The 17,002-nt window shown below is 47.0% G+C and overlaps 1 protein-coding gene across 2 annotated transcripts in view; it reads left to right on the forward strand.

Moving 5' to 3' along the window:
• Positions 1 to 17,002, forward strand: part of Arhgap44 (Rho GTPase activating protein 44) — a 172,662-nt gene that overhangs the window by 152,780 nt on the left and 2,880 nt on the right. Inside the window, exons 17-19 of one of the 2 annotated variants that reach the window (XM_076869168.1) lie at positions 4,525 to 4,746; positions 8,479 to 8,636; positions 12,263 to 12,640. In XM_076869168.1, coding sequence (XP_076725283.1) covers positions 4,525 to 4,746; positions 8,479 to 8,636; positions 12,263 to 12,640 — 758 coding nt within the window. Of the gene's footprint in view, positions 1 to 4,524; positions 4,747 to 8,478; positions 8,637 to 12,262; positions 12,641 to 15,451; positions 15,504 to 17,002 lie in introns of both variants that reach the window. The other variant, XM_076869167.1, reaches the window with a different exon arrangement.

Consider the following 17,002-nt stretch of genomic DNA (forward strand, 5'->3'; position numbering starts at 1 on the left):
CCCCATTTCTGAGATTTTAAAATCCTGAAGTCTTCAAACTACCCATTGAAACACTGACTAATGAAAGCTCATATTATGGAAGTTTTTTTGGCCAGGTTAATAAAAGAAAATTACACACACACACACACATGTAAAATATGTATGTAATTATATAAATTATATATTGATATATATAAGTTAAGTTATATATCAATAAAAATGTTACTTTAAGAAAATGGAACAATTACAAAAAAAAGGTAAAGAAAAAAATAGAACTGTTACTTTAAAAAAAAAAAAAAAATTCTGGGCAGATAAACCTGATAGAAGTGTTAAAGAAATGGTAAGTTCTGCAGCAATGTCAATGACATTTTCCTGGACTAATGGCTTCTACATCCTAGATATCATATAAGGTAGTTTGCTCCCCTCGTGACTTAGAGCTTTGTTTCTGATGCCTTTTTGGTTCATGATGACACAGGATGCTGAGTTTCTGTAGCAAATCACAGGATCAGATTCAGGTGCTCACATACATATTCTCATCATTGTGATAGACCTCATTGTGATAGTCCCTGGGTTCAATCCCTGGCACCAAAAAAATAAACATTAAAAATAATAATAAAAATAGGGATGTTGAAATAAGGAGATTACTCTGGATTACCCTGTGCCCTATGTGACATAACGCACATCTTTAGAGGAAGGAGACAGGGTAGATTTCACTATACTACACAGAGGAGATTTGAAAATGGAACAGAGAGATTTGAAGATGGTAGTCACAAGCCAAGAAAAATCAGCAGCTACCATTAGCTCAATGAGGCACAGGGGGATTCTCTGGAGCCCCTGGAGAGAACACAGCCCTGCCAACACCTCAGTTGACCTTAGAGGTACTGATTCTGGACTTCTAGCCTCCAGAACTGTGAGGGGATACATCATAGTTACTATAATATAATAATCCTGGGACCTATTATATCCACGTTCAGCTTTTGCCACTAGGTAATAGTGCAAGTACATGCTAAATTTATCTTAGCATCCAATATTGATAATGACCTTCTTGAAAATGCTGGAAGCAGGGAGGAAAGTATTTGCCTTATTCTGTAGATGAGAGCTCTGTTGTGTCAGTGAGTCTCTTAATTGGGCCTGGAGGTTGAGGACATTTCAGAACGTATTCCTTATTAGAATTTCATGAAAAATACAAAAGTGTGGGTTATGGCAGACCTCTTAGAAACATAAGATGCCGATGGGCAGGGAGGAGTGAAGCAGCGAGGATTATACTGTAGTGGGGCTGCCTGAAGACTTGTCATGTGGCATGCTCCCTGAAGGCAGGTGACAACTCTAGATTCCTCGTCCCTAACCTTCTTACTGTAAAAAAGAGCAATGAAGACAGCCTCTCAGGCTCACCTGCCCTGATTCTGCAAGCCCTCCACCCCTGTCACCTTGCTGGCACAGAAGAGCCAGAAAAGCCACTTACCCAAAGGGTGGCTCCTGGACTCTGCCTTGTGCCTCCTGCTCATTGACTTCCAAGACCTTTGCTTCTTAGAGGTTCTTCTCAGCCCCTGGCTCCTTGCTTTCACCTTGATTCAACTTCACTTATGAAGCTGAGTCACTCAGTTTTCACCAGAAGCAGCAGGCCATGGGAAGTCTTGACCTCTAGAATGACTTGAGGTCTCCATGCAGCAGCATCTACCAAAGTCAGTTGTTCTTGTATTAATTCCTCTTCCATTTGTTGTCTCCTAAGAAACACAAGCTGGGCATAGTGATGCATGCTTGTAATCCCAGTGACTTGGGAGGCTGAGGCAGGAGGATCCTAAGTTTGAGACCAGTCTCGGCAACTTAGTGAGACACTGTGTCAAAAGGAAAAAACAAAAAAAAACGTGGAGATTTTGCTCAGCAGTGAAGTGCCCTGGGTTCAAACCTCAGTACTAAAACAACAACAAAACCAAACCAAAAAACTCACAAGCAGCTCCTTGAGCCTGGCTATTGTAGCTTCTTTATTTAATTCAGTGATGAATAGAAACTTGTGAATTCTTGATACAACCTTCTCATTGAAGTTCCCAATTTGTGAGCAGGTTCCCCTCCTTGGCAGCATACTGACCAATTTTGTAATTCCTGTCTCTGAGCTGAGTTTTATTTAGACATACAGACATTTCAGTATACCACTGTGCTTCTAGAGGTAAATAAACTTAGGCCTCTAAATGTGTAGCTGCTGCTGCCTGTGTGATTGGCCTGCTCTGTAAAGATTTATGTTACCGGAAATGTCAGTGAACATTGGATGCGTGTTCACCGTGAGCATGCGGTGCTGTCGTCCGTAAGAGAATGGTTTCAGCTGTCAGAGTAGTGATTACTTAGAAGACAGCAGCCTCTTTGTAAAGGCAAAAGAATACATGCAGCTCATGTTTCTCAGTTGCTGACCTTTCCCAGTGATAGTTAGCAGGTTTCCGTTGGTACCCACCCACCCCATGCCCAAGCTGCTCCTTCTCTTGGTAGCCTGGAGTCTGAGGATGTAAGATGCCATTGGAAATAGAAGGCACCCCCTCACCAGTCCTGATCCTGACCCTCCCCACAATCCATGGGAACGATCTTTCCAAGCAGAGTGGAATAGGGCAAGGAAGAGAAGATAGGGTGGGATTTGCATCTTTCAGGGTTCTTTTTGCTGGTCACCATAGGACATATCTCATACTCCTGCCATCCTTACTGACCATTGCAACTAAGTGTTACTAGCTCTTTTTTCCCCAAGTAAAAGAGTAAATCTTTTACTCTTTTCATCCTGATAAATTCTGAAGCCTGAAAGCATAGGTTGAGAATCCCCCACAACCCACTTTAAATATAAGGGGGCAAACATGGGGCTCTGGCCCAGAAGTTTGAGTAGCCTCCAAGAGGGTTTCTGGACAGCTTACAGAAGGTTCTTATAACCCAAATGACTTGAAAGCTAGTGGATCCTGGAAAAAGACATCCCTCCTACACCCCGTCCATTTTAAGGAATCCAAGGGAGATGAAAAGTGTCAACTAAGTGTACGTCTATATGTATAAGATGTAAAAGGGTCTCTGGCGATCCTTGGGAGGAAGTGTGTCAAGAATCTGTCCCCAGACCCCATCTGCTGCATCCAATCTTTGAAATTAAACTTTTTGTTTTTAATACTGTGTCAAGGTAAATATGACCATTTTACATGAGCAAGATTTTACCTTGGTGCTTCTGACCAGTGCAGATGACCATTTGGTAGAGTGAGGCCAGTGTAAGCACATACAGCCCTGGTACCACCACCCGACTGTGCATATAAATACTAGAGACAAATGCAGGCATGGAGAGTGTTTTCTCCTTTCCTACTAAAAATGTGAGCTTCTACCTGAGTCAATGAATCCCTTGTCTAAGAATCATAGGACCAGTTGTCCAATGAAAACCAACCTCCTTCCCAAGTCCATAGGACTCAGAAGAGGGCAAATGGCTACTTGTACCAATTTCTTTTTTCATTATGACTTCTCCCCAACCCTCAGTAATACTGACTCTTGGCTGCTCTCTTTATTCACCTGTGTGATTTTCACCTCTATAAACAGCAAAATCACTTTAACCAAGCAAATTGTAATAATTTAATGGCACAATAAAAACCCCTCCCAAAACCCTGACCATGGCAAGAGACCCCCCCCCCTGCAGAAAGACAACCCTTATGTCCAAAGGAAGGTATAGATTTGTTGACACTAATATCTGTATGTTTCTGTCCCTGCAGCCTTAGGAAAATCCAAAGGTACAGTATCCTCTGGTAGCTACAAGGCCAAATTCAATTTCAAACTAAGCCAACTGTGTTGTAGTGAGCTCTGTGAGAAGGTGAATGTGCCACGTTTGGTTGCTTGGCCGACTTACTTGAAGCTGTGTGCCCATCATTAAAATAGATTCAAAGCCTGGAAGGACCATAGGCATGAGCAGCCCCTTCCCCCGCTATGTAGGCAAGCAGGTGTGGCCGGCAGAGGTTGTGATGTGGCCAGGTGCACAACAGTGGTGGATCAGGGGCCAAATCCCACATTACAAACAGAAGACTATTTAGATGTCTCCTGCTGGTTGGTTCAGTGTTCTAGTCTGGTGCTCTCTGTCCTTGCCCCACCCACCTCCTTCTCCCATTTGGGGGAAGTGGACATCCTCCCCCACCCACCCACCCCAGTTAGGTCACATTGTGCTCTGAGAACAGCTTGGATTCCACACCCAGGGAGCTTGTTGGGCCATTATCTCAAGGACAGCTGGCTTTGGCAGAGGGTTGACATACGGCTCGTCAACTCCCAAGCTGCTGACTGTGCCCTGCTGCAGCCTTGCCACTGTGGGAGGGCTGCTCCTGCCAAGCGTGGGCCGCAGGGGCTGCATCTTCGCTGGCCCCCAGCAGCCTGGGCGCTTGGAGCGTTGCTGGCCATTCCCCTACCGCTGCGCATCGCTTCCCAGGCCCAGGAGGGTGCTAAGGCTGTGCTGCTCTTCTCCTAACACGGACCTGCTTGAATGTCTCCGTTTCGTGGGGGAGGGAGCCTGTCACCTGTCACGCGTGGGTAAGCAGGTATCTTTGTATCCCTCGCCAGCATGGGTGTGAGGGTCATGGATACATCTTGGGTGGCTCGAAGAGGCTCCTCAGCTGGTCGGAAAGCATCCTGCGCCCCGCCCTCCATGCAGCCTCCCGCCCCGCCCGCAGAGCTTGCTGTGCCTCTGCCATCGCCCCTACTGGAGCAGGTGCCCGACAGTCCCGCAGCTCCTGCGCTCTCTCCATCCGGCGTGGGCCTGCAGCCCGTGCCTGAGCGCACCAGGTAAGCGCCTGCTACTGCTGTCTAGGGGTGGGCTGGTTGGCCTGAGCAGAGGGTGTCTGGGCTTGCCGCAGCACACTTGACGCCTCTTGGATTTGACATCCCCGCCATCATTTCTCAGCATTCACGTTTGGCTTTCTGCTTCCCGCTGGCACAAGATCAGCCATCCCCAGCTCCTTGGCTTACCACCTAGTCCAGACTTTCCAAGAATGGCATCCCCAAGCAAACATAGAAGATGGCAGCTTGCTAAAGCAGTGTGAGGAATTATGATCCTTAGCTCTCCATTTCCCCTTCCTGTGCCTTTATAATTTTCTTCTTTTACAATTTAGAATTTCATCCTTTACCCCTCCCTCTCCTCTACCTTTAGGTTTGTAGTGGCTGTTTTTGCTGCTAAAGTGGATCTAAGTAAGGCAAGGAATGATGGTGACGTAGTCATGCTGGGCCTGGTACCTCTACAGGATGCTGCATGGTTGAATTTCCATTCTTCAAGGAGAAGGGAGAGGGAGAGAGAATTCAAGTTCATTCCATCAGTAGTTCCGTGAACATGAGCAGAAGTTTCTGTGTCCAGAATAACAAGATATAATCACTGCCCTTAAGGGGTTCACATTCCAGAAATGGGCTCTGACAGATAACCCCAGCCTGGGTTATGCACACACAGGAGCACAGGGGAAGGAGACCCATCCTTTGGGTCTTGTCCGTGGGGGGACTCTGGAAGCAAGAACTACATCTTGAAAAACTGCTATCCTGTTCTGTTATCTAACAACAATTTAGAGGACTAGAAAAAGTACTTACAATCAGATGCCATTGTGACTTCTGTTAGGGAAGTGTGGCGTGTCCCCGTGGCCACTGGAGAGGAGGTATGGATTTTGGGTTCTTGGGAACCAAAACTTTTGATTCAGTGTTTTCGAAATACACACTCACACACACTCCCATTTCAACCCCCTAATGAGGGGATTGCAAATCATTTTTTATTCTTTAATAAGTAGAAGGTATTTTTACTGTGAAATGAGGAAATAAAGGGAACGGGATGATTCAGCGTTTGGCAGGGGGACTTGACACAGAGCGCGGGGGTTGTTGCTGATGCTGCAACTCAGGATGCTGGGTTCCGCTGTGGAACTCTTGCTGGGCTTCAGATCTATAGGAGAGGTACAGAAAAGGGCACAGGGAATTCGGTGGAGAAGCAGAGACAGGCTGCTGACCAGGAGAGAGAGGCAAGTAGATAGGAGATTAGCTCTGATGATCCCCTCTTAGCACACTGTCCCCTGTCATCCTGATTTCCCATTTTATAAAGGAGACTCAGTGCCATATGATGTTTGGCATATAAATGATATTTCTTTAAAAATGCCCTTGAAGATGGATCCCCCTCGGGCTCTGAATGCATTCCAGGAATGTTATGGATGGGTGGCCTTGCAGAGTCACTCATGGGTAGGGAACGTCACCCGCTGGTTCAAGTGTATTTCAGAGGTCAGCTACGTTGCTCTGTATGCTACTCTTCCTGGACAGTTGGTTCTGTGTGTTTTGTTCTCATTTTCCTATGGTACCCTCTTTTTCTCTCTTTCTGTAGATTCTTCCCAGTAGAAATGGGTATTCCATTGTTTTGTTTTCTGTTTTCTGGACATTTGCAGCACAGATGGTGCTTCCTGTAGTTGCTGGATTCCTGTGACATCTCTCCCTTCCCCTGAGGATGGCAAGCCCTCCCTCTCCCCTCCTGGCCCAGCCCTGCCTTCAGCTCCCTCCATTCTAGGCTGGCTGTTCTGTCCAGCCAGGCTCTTCCTGTGTCCTGCTCCTCTGCTTGGCATGCATGCTGACCTCAAACTCTGCTTCCTGCCCCTTGGCATCCAGTCATGTGTCCCTGGATCTAACCTGTCCTCAGATGTGCCTTTCCCATGCCTCCTTCATCTAGTGCTCCCAATAGCCACCCTCCACCCCACCTCTCCCATGGGGTCAGCTGCACCTATGCTGGGGAGAGAGGAGCCAGGTTAAGTAGGTAAATACCCGTTTCTGTGCTGGGGAAAGTGGACCAGGTGGGAGGGAACAGAAAGACGAGGTGGATGATTTCTTGATAGATGTCTTATCTAGACCCAGGAGGAGCGTCTGGACCCCCCTTACCCCACCCAGGAGTCTTTTGGTTGGACTGTTTGGTGGTTTTCTTTGGTTGATTGTTTTAACTTCCTCTTGATGGTGACAGAGATGGATGGAAGGGGAGGTAGTCATTTGGATTAATGCCCACGTGCCAGGTGACCTTGAGACTAAAGAAGAATCAAAGATGAGTTTCTGTCCAGTCTGAGTGACTCAACAGTTTTCTATTTTTTTTTTCCTTCTATTTTCATTGATGAAATAGAAAAAGGAACTTTCGCTCTTTGGGTTCCTTTGGATTTAAGTTGATAGTCTCCTCTTGGAGAATTCCCCGGGTGTCATGGAAAACTCATCCTACAAGGGAGAGAAAGCATCACCACCTTGAGTGGGTCTTTCCTTCCTTCCTTCCCATGAAGAAAACTACTTAATGACTTCCTGTTCTGGCCCAGGTCCCTGCTTCTAGTCTTCCTCAGTGGTCATGAGTAGAATATTCTTATTATTACAATCAGATGCCATTGTGACTTCTGTTAGGGAAGTGTGGCGTGTCCCCATGGCATGTCCCCATGTATATTTGGAGTTTCTGAATGAGTTTAGGAAAGAAATAGGCTGTAGCTGCTTTTGTGGGGGAAGAAACAGCCATTGCTATAGGTTTAGGTTCCCAGACCCTCCACACTATACTCTTTAAGAGTATCACAATCGAGGGAGGATGTCAAATATCTCCCAGCTCCAGAGCAGCACCTCTCCTGATTCACTAGGAGCTACCTGGAGTATTTTGGTGAAAAGGAGTGAGATCCTATAGGGGAACATAGGGAGTATAGTGAGATCTCCCACAGATGGCACACTGGAGGCTGGCAGGGAATGGGGATCTGCCATGGGTTTGCTTATGCAGTAGAGTAGGTTGTCTCCTAACATGTACTTTATCCTCAGGCCAGGGTCTGATGAAGAGCCTAGTTGTGAGGAGGAATCCTCTTAGGGACCTGGTGATCTTGGTGTCCCTTTGTCAGTCTGAGGGACTCTAGAGGGCAGGGTCCCTCTCCACCATTGACTCACCTTCCTCTAAGCCCGGAGGACCAGGACTTGAAATGGCCCACATGTGGGACCACGGCCTGGGTTAGCATTGACCCTGCCAACTGCTGGGATCTGCCACTGAGTTTGAGGATGGCTCACAGAATTCCTCCCCTGCCTGGGGAAGTGATGGAGGCCATCATGGGAGAGCTCTGGCCATGCCCAGGACAGCCTGAGGCCAAGTCATCAGTCCTTGCTGGCACGCTCACCCTATTGAATCCTCTTGGCTCTGGTATGCCCTGTCAATCAAAGAGAAAAGAACATTTTGGTGTTCCAGATTCGGAATGTCCTAGAATGCCCATGTTGATGACAGATTAGAGTAGGGACACTCAGAGGCTCTGCCCTTCCATTGCTCATGGCCTCCTTGAGGGCAGAGGATGTTGGCACTGGGGGTGGGACTCAGGCCATGAGAGCTCCAAGAAAGGACCATCACCTTATGGGGCACCTCTGAAGGTTTTTACAAAGGGACCAAGAAGATTAGAGCTGGGACAGAGTGGAATGGGACCCAGAAGAACAGTAGGATAACACTTGGCAAGGCGGGTGCTGAAGTCGACTGAACTCGGGACCTCTCTGCCCTGTGTGTTTGTGTTTCAGCACTGCTAAAAGCAAGGAACTGTCTCCAGGGTCTGGGCAGAAAGGAAGTCCAGGCTCCAGCCAGGGGACAACCTGTCCAGGGACGCAACCAGGGACTCAACCGGGTGCCAGCCCCAGCCAGCCACCTGCAGACCAGAGTCCCCACACCCTCCGGAAAGGTACGTCACCACTTCCCTTCTGGGTAGCCTCAGGCCAGTGATGGCGCTTAACACTCCTAAAGGCGCTTTTCCATCCTTAGCCTGGGTGTCTAGAAACTGAGTGGCTTAGTGAACAGTTCTGAGTCTGAGTGTTAGAGCTTAGAGAGGTGTGCAAGGCCCTGGGTTCCATTTCTAGTGTTGCAACAACAGCAGCAAAACAAGAAATCACCAACCTCAAATGGGACCATTTCGCCATCATCCTCAGCACGCTCATTTGAGAAGCAAGGGACATACTTCGGGCAGTGTTTCCTCTACAGCACAGGATGCCACTAGTGCAGAAATCATTGTCTTGAGTTGGCGTGTGACTTCCCCAGACCTGCCAGGCCCTACCTGCAGTGCAGTAAAATCCCTCACACCAGCCCTAGATGGCTGCACCCCTCCCCAAATCCCTCCTGTAAAGGGATGAAGGGTGTCGGGATCATATCTCCACCAGGCCAGACCTCCCGTACCTCTATTTTGTTACTATGCTGACCCATCATTGCCTGCCAGGATTCCGCCCCTGGAACCTGTGATAAAAGGCCTAGTTATTCTCCCTTTTGAGAATCGCTCCTAAAAGCTAACAATGTACTCTATGGCAACATTTCTTAAATGGGGAGCTGGGCTGCAAGTGCACTTTTCTGAACCTTTTGGATTTGTCTCCACTTCTACCATCTCTCGGCAAAGCCTTTCATGTGTCTGAAATCATATATCCTTTTTAAAATTTTTAAAAATTTTTTGATTCCTTTTAGTTACATATGACAGTAGAATTCATCTTGACATCATTAGGGAAGCATGGCATATGTCCTTTTCTAATTCAGTCCCCAGTTATATTATTTAATTTGTTCTGTGTTCAAGCCTTTCATGCCCTGAGGATGGCTACGACTCAAGATTGGTTTTACAGACCAGGCTCATCAACCACATTTATCTACAAACCATCCCTTTCCAGACTTCCTGGCACCAGGCTACCATGGAAGTTCCATTCTCCCAGTCTGCCTTCACCCCAGTACTTCAATTTTCTTCATTTCCTATTCATTCCTTTCTCATCCTACAAATATTTATTGAACCCTACTATGTGCAGGAGTCTGCTTTCCAGAGAGGTTCAGTGATAATGCAAAGGTGGTATTGCCAGCTGGGGGACATCCAGGCACTGTGGGGACACATGGGACACTCTATCCAACATCTTGATGGTCGATTGTTGAGTGGACCAAAGTGGGGGCAGTAGGATGTTAGCCTTCCAGGGCTTTTCTCCAACACCAGTCGATTTTCCTTATGTACATGAGTTCTTCAGCACATCTCTGTTTACAGATCTTCCCCCAACCCTTCAAGCCAAGGATGATGGCTAAGCCATTGTTTTATCCAGTGGAAGTGTCAGGGCTCCTATTGCAGCTGGTCAGCTTCCTAATCCCAGTGGCCAGCTGACCCTTTGAGGTTTTTGCAGCACATTGGACCCATGCAGGGAATACTGCCTAGAATGACCCAGGTCCCTTTCTCAAGTGAGTGAGTAACTCAGAGTTGTTATTTGAAAGGATGATGTTCTTCTCCATTTCCCATCATTGCCCATCTGTGATACTTAACTTTTGCTTTTTTTTTTGACCCCTCTGCCTTTTGACCACATGCATCCAGTGGAGTATCATGTCCTAGTCCTGTCACTACCCAGAAGTGGTCTCATCATAGACATGATGATGTTACTGCGTCCTTTCTCTTGCAGCTCATCTGGGAGGAGGCATGCTCATGCTCCTATACCCAGGGTCTCCCATATTTCATGTCCAGTCCAGTGGAATCATTCCTACAAGGCCCATCCCTGACCACGCACTGTCATGAACTACAGTAGCTACAGTCGTGGCTGCTGGCAAACTTACCCTGAACTTAGGCAGTACAGGTAGAAAGTGAAACTAAAATTAAGTAGTTTCATTGAAAGTGGTGATTATATGGTGCTTTTCATATACGATCCCACTTAATTGTTACAGTGCCATGAAGAAAATATTATTCTCCCTATTGTATAGAAGCGGAGTTTTTTGTTTGTTTATTGTTATTGCTTTTTAGAAGTTTAAATAAATTATACTGGGTAGTGGGTAACCAGCAGGATAGAAATATGACCCCCAAATTGGTGAACTCTCTTTTGTCATCCACACAGAGGGCTGGATGAGCCAGGGTAAAACTTGAGAAATTCCTGGTAGGTTTTGTTCCATGGAGGGGTGGGGAGTGTCTTGCTGGGGGAACAGGAATGCAGGAGGAGGCCTTAATGCTTCCCTGAGGATTTAAAAGATGGCTTCTTCTTGAATTAGGCTGCATGTGGATGCAGCCCTCACTTAATTCTGAGAGATGAATGATCCAACATTGTCTCAGGAACATTTGCCCATCAGTCAAATCTCCTGAATGTCTGGCTTTTTGTCTTTACCCCATTCACTTTCAACTCAAGTATTATGTATTTATCATCCTGTTGAGGGATTAACTAGATAGAGAGGAAAAAGAAGGCAATGCAAAGGAGATCTGCGCCACAATGTGCTTTAAGAGGTACAGTCAGGTTGGGGATATAGCTCAGTGGTAGGTCATGCATGAGGCCCTGTGTTCAATTCACAGAACCACAGAAAAGAAAAGAACATTTCAGTCCATCTGCCCATGCTCATACCCCAAGGGTACAATTCTCAAAAGAAAAAGGTTGGGGGGCCCCTGTGGGAGGAGGAGGAGAACAGAGTGAAGGTGGATAATGGGTACCAAAACTCATTTGTAGGGGGTGGCACAGTAGGGTAACTATAGTCTGTAGCAATTAATTATACATTTCAAAATAACCAGAGGAGAAGAGTTGGAAATTTCCCAACACATGGAAATGATAATATATGAGGAGATGGAAATGCTAATTACTCTGATTTGATCATTATGCACTGTGGTGCATGTATTGAATTACAATACTGTATCCCACAAATAAGGACAAACATCATATGTCAATTAAAAAAAAATAAGAAAAGGACTGGGGATGTAGCTGAGGAGCAGGACACTTGCCTAGTGTGTTTAAGTCCCTAGATTTCATCTCCAGCACTGCAAAGAAAGAAAAAGAGCCATGATCCAAGCACAGAATCCAGGTGGGGAACATAAAGTGGTGGAGGCTGGAGGATCTGTGACCAGATTTGTTCACACGTCACTGTTGGGGGACAAACACCACTGCACAGGTTTAGCCTGGTCAGTTTCCCATCCTGAGGACTAGTCCCAAGTCAGGGTTCCACTGTGACAACTTGAACTCAGATCATTCTCGTTGGATCTGGTCTCACTGACTGTCTCAGTGACACCTCTTCCCACTGGGAAATCAGCCCACCGCCCGTGGATGGGAGATTTGTTCTGCAGTTTGGCAGGGTGTACATGTAGATAGTGGCAGAGATCCAGGAAAGAGAAGGAGAAATGAGTTAACAGATGGAAAGACAGGAAAACTTGCAGTTCCTAGTTCATTTTTAAAAATTGTATTGGCTGCTCTCGGTGTGGCAGGAAGCCTAGGGCAGGGAAGTGGGGTGATAGGAGGTGACCACTCCGAACCATAAAGCCTGTGCTGAGGAGTCACACTGATGGGCTTCATTTAATAGCTTTGCATTTTGTTGTTGTTGTTTTTTTTCTTTCAGTTTCAAAGAAGCTGGCACCAATTCCACCTAAGGTCCCCTTTGGCCAGCCAGGGTCTGTGACTGACCAGTCCGCTAGCCAGCCGTCCCCAGTCAGCCTGTCTCCTACTCCACCAAGCACCCCGTCGCCCTACGGACTTAGCTACCCACCGGGGTACTCCTTGGCCTCAGGCCAGCTCTCCCCGGCTGCAGCTCCTCCCCTGGCCTCTCCTTCTGTCTTTACAAGCACTTTAGCCAAATCGCGACCCACCCCTAAGCCCCGACAGAGACCAACTCTGCCACCTCCTCAGCCTCCCACGGTCAGCCTCTCTGCCTCGAGCCCACAGTCCACGGAGCACCCCATGCTGGATGGCATGTCCCCTGGGGAAAGCATGTCTACAGGTAACCAGGCCACAGGCCCTTTTGAATATTCCTGTGAACCTTAGCAAACTGTGCTGGGGGGGAGGGACGGTAGCCTCACTTTTGGGTAACTAGTTCCCATTTACTGTGAGATGGCTGTTCTCCTGCCGTGGGCTGTGGAAAGATGATCTTAGAAGCCCACCTATGGGACCCTGGAATCAAGTTGTCCTGCAGGGGGCTTCTGTTTCTGCTCTTATTTTGGGGAGTTGAGCCTAAGTCTTTTGGAGTGGGGACCCAGGAGAAGCTGGGAACTGGTTATGATCACAGAACAGCTGGCATCAAAACACAGGTGAGGTGTTGAGTTTTCCTTGGACAGAATCCAAGGAGCTGAACAGGTCCAAGTGCTTAGGGAGAAGATAGGCTAAGAACCAGAGATATTTGTCCCTAGTAGCAAAATAAGCCTTGTTAGAAAAATGTGTTTCTCAGTATATATTTAGAGAAGGGTCATTTTCAGAGAAGGCATGTGTCTGCCTTTCTCCCCACCCCCTGCCTGCTGCAATTCCTCCAGCAGCTAATTGTATAAACCCACAGCTACTTAGATTTACTTTGAATTTGAAAACAACCATGGAGCTGTCTTCCCCAGGAAAAAAAATGTGTAAATACACACACACACACACACACACACACACACACCATAAAATCTTTCATTGTGGAAAAAACAGGACATTTTTTAAGTGTTTTCCCAAACACTTGGGCCACATAAGATTATAAAGTCAGGGTCAGATTTTGTGGTGGCTTCCACAAAAAGTCATCTGAGCATTTTCCTTATTCAGGAAGACAGGCCAACTGTTGGGCTGTATCTTGGAATAAAGTCAGCCCATTCAACTCGGGGAAGAGCCTGCCCATATCTGTGGAGTGTCGTCACAAATGGCAGAAGGTGACACAGCTGGGGTGGAATAAACGCATGCATTCCACACGTATATACATGCTTTCAGGTGCCATAGGTACATGTACCACATATGCATACAGACCACCCCCACGTATGTACACCACACATATACATATCACACTTATACCATACATACCCTCAGACCACACATACACATGCCACATGCATATGTATAGTACCTCACACATGTATGCATGCCACATATAACATATACATGCAGACACATGCCAGATACACATATCGGACACGTACACACACACCACACGAACATATACATCACCCACACATACACTACACGTACATAAACCATGTGCATATGCATATGCGCCGCACACGTGTAAAAACATACCACATGTACACCACACACACATAAGCCATATGCATATACATACTGTGCACATCACACATATACCACACATACACACGTCATCCGTATACTACATATATACCCATACACCACACATACACACACACCACATATACACCACAAATGCACATACCACATACATATACACATCATACATATGCTTATCACACATATCACACACATGCCACACATATACTGCACATATATGCATACACCACGTGCCTACACACTTATATATATACATGCGTATATATGTATACATACACATATACATATATATGTATATATATAGATACACACATACATATATATACCACAGATCTATACACTATACATTCACACATACATTCTTGCATGTATACACTATACATACACCACACATACATATTCCACACATACATACTACACATATACACATCACATGTGCATATACTACATACACCCATGCACACTACATGTATATGCATGCATCACACATGCCAACACCACATATAAAATCATGTATCCAGGGGCTGGGGGTGTGGCTCAGTGGTAGAATGCATGCAAAAGTCTCTGGGCTCAGTACACAGCACTGAAACAACAAAAAGCCTACAGACCCATACACATGGCATACTTGAAAGAAAATACTGTGCTGGGTCTAGGATGCACCACGTCTCTCATGGATACCGCCTTCCCCCAGCATCCCCCTAGAGAGCACCATTCTCTGCCCTAGTAGATGGAGGCACATGCCTGTGAGGTTCATCTCCTTGCTGCCAGTGAAAACACTAGGCAAACCTGCGAGTCTCTGCCTGGGTCAGGAAATTTCAACGTTATGAGGAAGAGCCATCCAGGGACGTAGCTTCTCTGTTTTGGATGTGATTAATGTTGAATGTACAGCTGCTGTCATCCACCCTGAGGCTTATTTTTAAATAAGGAGGTTCCTCCCTGTGAAATGACAGTGACTACCATGCCCTCCTGGTATTCTTGGGGTGGTGTATGTTTCTGAGTGAGCCATGATGTAGAGGACAGCCACTGGCCTGGGGGAACAGCACTTGCCCCTGGAGTTCCAAGTCACATGCGGCAGCCCTCAGGGGCTACTCTTCCAGCACACCACGTCTGCTGACTCTCCAGCCACCCCAAGGCCAGAGTACAGGGGTGTCCCATACTGTAAGCCACAGGATGAGGAGAGACTGTCACTCAGGGAGGCAGATGAGAGCGGAATGAGAGGAGCAATTTGGGGGCAAAAGTGGGCACAGGCAAGGAGGGACAGTGTCCTTGTGGCTTGAGATGTGGAGTGGTTTACTTCCCATTACACAGGCTTAAGATCTGATCGTCAGAATCAATGACACCCCCTGGTCCTGCATTCCATTTTGTTTTAATGTTCTCTTGAGAGCAGACCATGACTGTCTGGTATGTACAGGTCTCTGAGCCAGCGTAGAACCTGCAATGTTTTGGTGTGGCCCGCGTGGGACTGTGACACTCTGCACAGTGTTTTTGTTACATTCATGTTTCATCGTGTTTATTCCTCTCTCCGAATCCTATCATTGTGTTCTTGCAGCTGTGTGACATGGGTGACGCAGTGTTGGATACGTGTGAGGGGGATTTTCAGGGTAAGCTGGCTCCGGCCTCACCTCCCTCCACCCTCCAAGCCAGCCAGGCCGGCTGCCCCTACCCCCTGCCGCCAGCGCCCCCCAAGAGCTGTCCCTCCTCTCTGCATGCAACTCAGACCGACTGACCGCATGGCCGCTGCACTCTTACCAGCCTCCCGCAACCTCAGCAAAGATGAGCTGACCCAGGAGCTTATTTGGCTTTTTGAGATCATTGGCCTTTTTTTTTTTTTTCTTTCTTTTCATAGGAGCCGAGGGAAACACTCAACAAATGGGGTTAGCTCTTCTTTCCCCGTCTTCTGTCTCACTGTATCACCTCCTTGCAGCTGCCCTCCTCACCCCCTCAGGTTTAGAATTTGCAGGGGTAACAGATCTGTTCTTCATTGAGTGGATTTGCTGGAGGCTGTTGTGCTCAGCACCCTAGGAACATGCTCTGCACACTTTCATTCAGGAAGGTGTCCTGATGAGAGGACTTACCTGGTGTGGCTTGGCACAGGGTCCAACACGTGGTCTGTGGCCATAAGCTCGTACTAGCAAATCTCCACCTCAGATTCTGCTCCCACCATCCCTGGTACTGAGGATTGAACTCGGGTATTTTTTTTTTTTTTTTAACTGAGCTGTGTCCCCAACCACTCTTATTTTTTTTGAGACAGGGTGTCGCTCTGTTGCCTGGGCTGACTTGGATCTGGTGGTCCTCCTGCCTTAGCCTCCTGAGTCACTGTGTCTATGCCCAGCTCAGACACAAACTCATGCCTGTCTTCCTCCAGGCTGAGAGCTGGCAAATCCTGAAGAATCCAGAATCTTAGAGCTCATTCCACCCACTTCCATAGTAGTTGGCCAGATCCTTTTCGTCCCACTCAATAAAACAATTTGGGAGTATTTTGATCAGCATCTGCTTGGTTTCCTTCTCCTCCTTCTGCTGTGGAGGAATGTGGCTTAGTGGTTAGAGTGCTTGCCTAGCATTCCCAAGGCCACTTGGGTCACATCTCCAGCAGTGCAAAAAAAAAAAAAAAAACAAAACAGGAAAGAAAGAGAATAGATGTCCAAAGCTAAAACCTAGAATGTGAAAAAAGCCACAAGAATGAGGTGTTTTTGCCTTAGTAAGACACTGAGTAAGTCCAGAGAAAGCCTGGGTTTCCTCAGCACATGGTCCTGCATCCTAGCTACAAGGGATCTGGTGCTCACAGACAGGTGTGTCCCAACAGACATTTCTAGAGTGTTGATGAAATAAATCACAGTCATGATTTCCCTCAGAATCCTAATGAGGGCTTCTCCCCCTAAATCCTGTCCCCTAGCTGAGTGACCTCTCTCCCGTAGGGTGGGGATCCTTTAAGGGAACAGTGGGGGTCATAAACACCTGCACTGGGTCAGGCAGTCTCTCATGTCTTGTCTGCATTCCTCTCCTCCCCTACTTCCATTTGACTGCTGAGACTTAGGAAAGGTAAGACGTTGTCCAGGACCACACTTGTCTTTGAGATGAGCTGGGATTTGGAGCCCAAGCA

Source organism: Callospermophilus lateralis, chromosome 11 (genome assembly GCF_048772815.1).
Source record: "Callospermophilus lateralis isolate mCalLat2 chromosome 11, mCalLat2.hap1, whole genome shotgun sequence".
NCBI classification, from domain to species: domain Eukaryota; kingdom Metazoa; phylum Chordata; class Mammalia; order Rodentia; family Sciuridae; genus Callospermophilus; species Callospermophilus lateralis.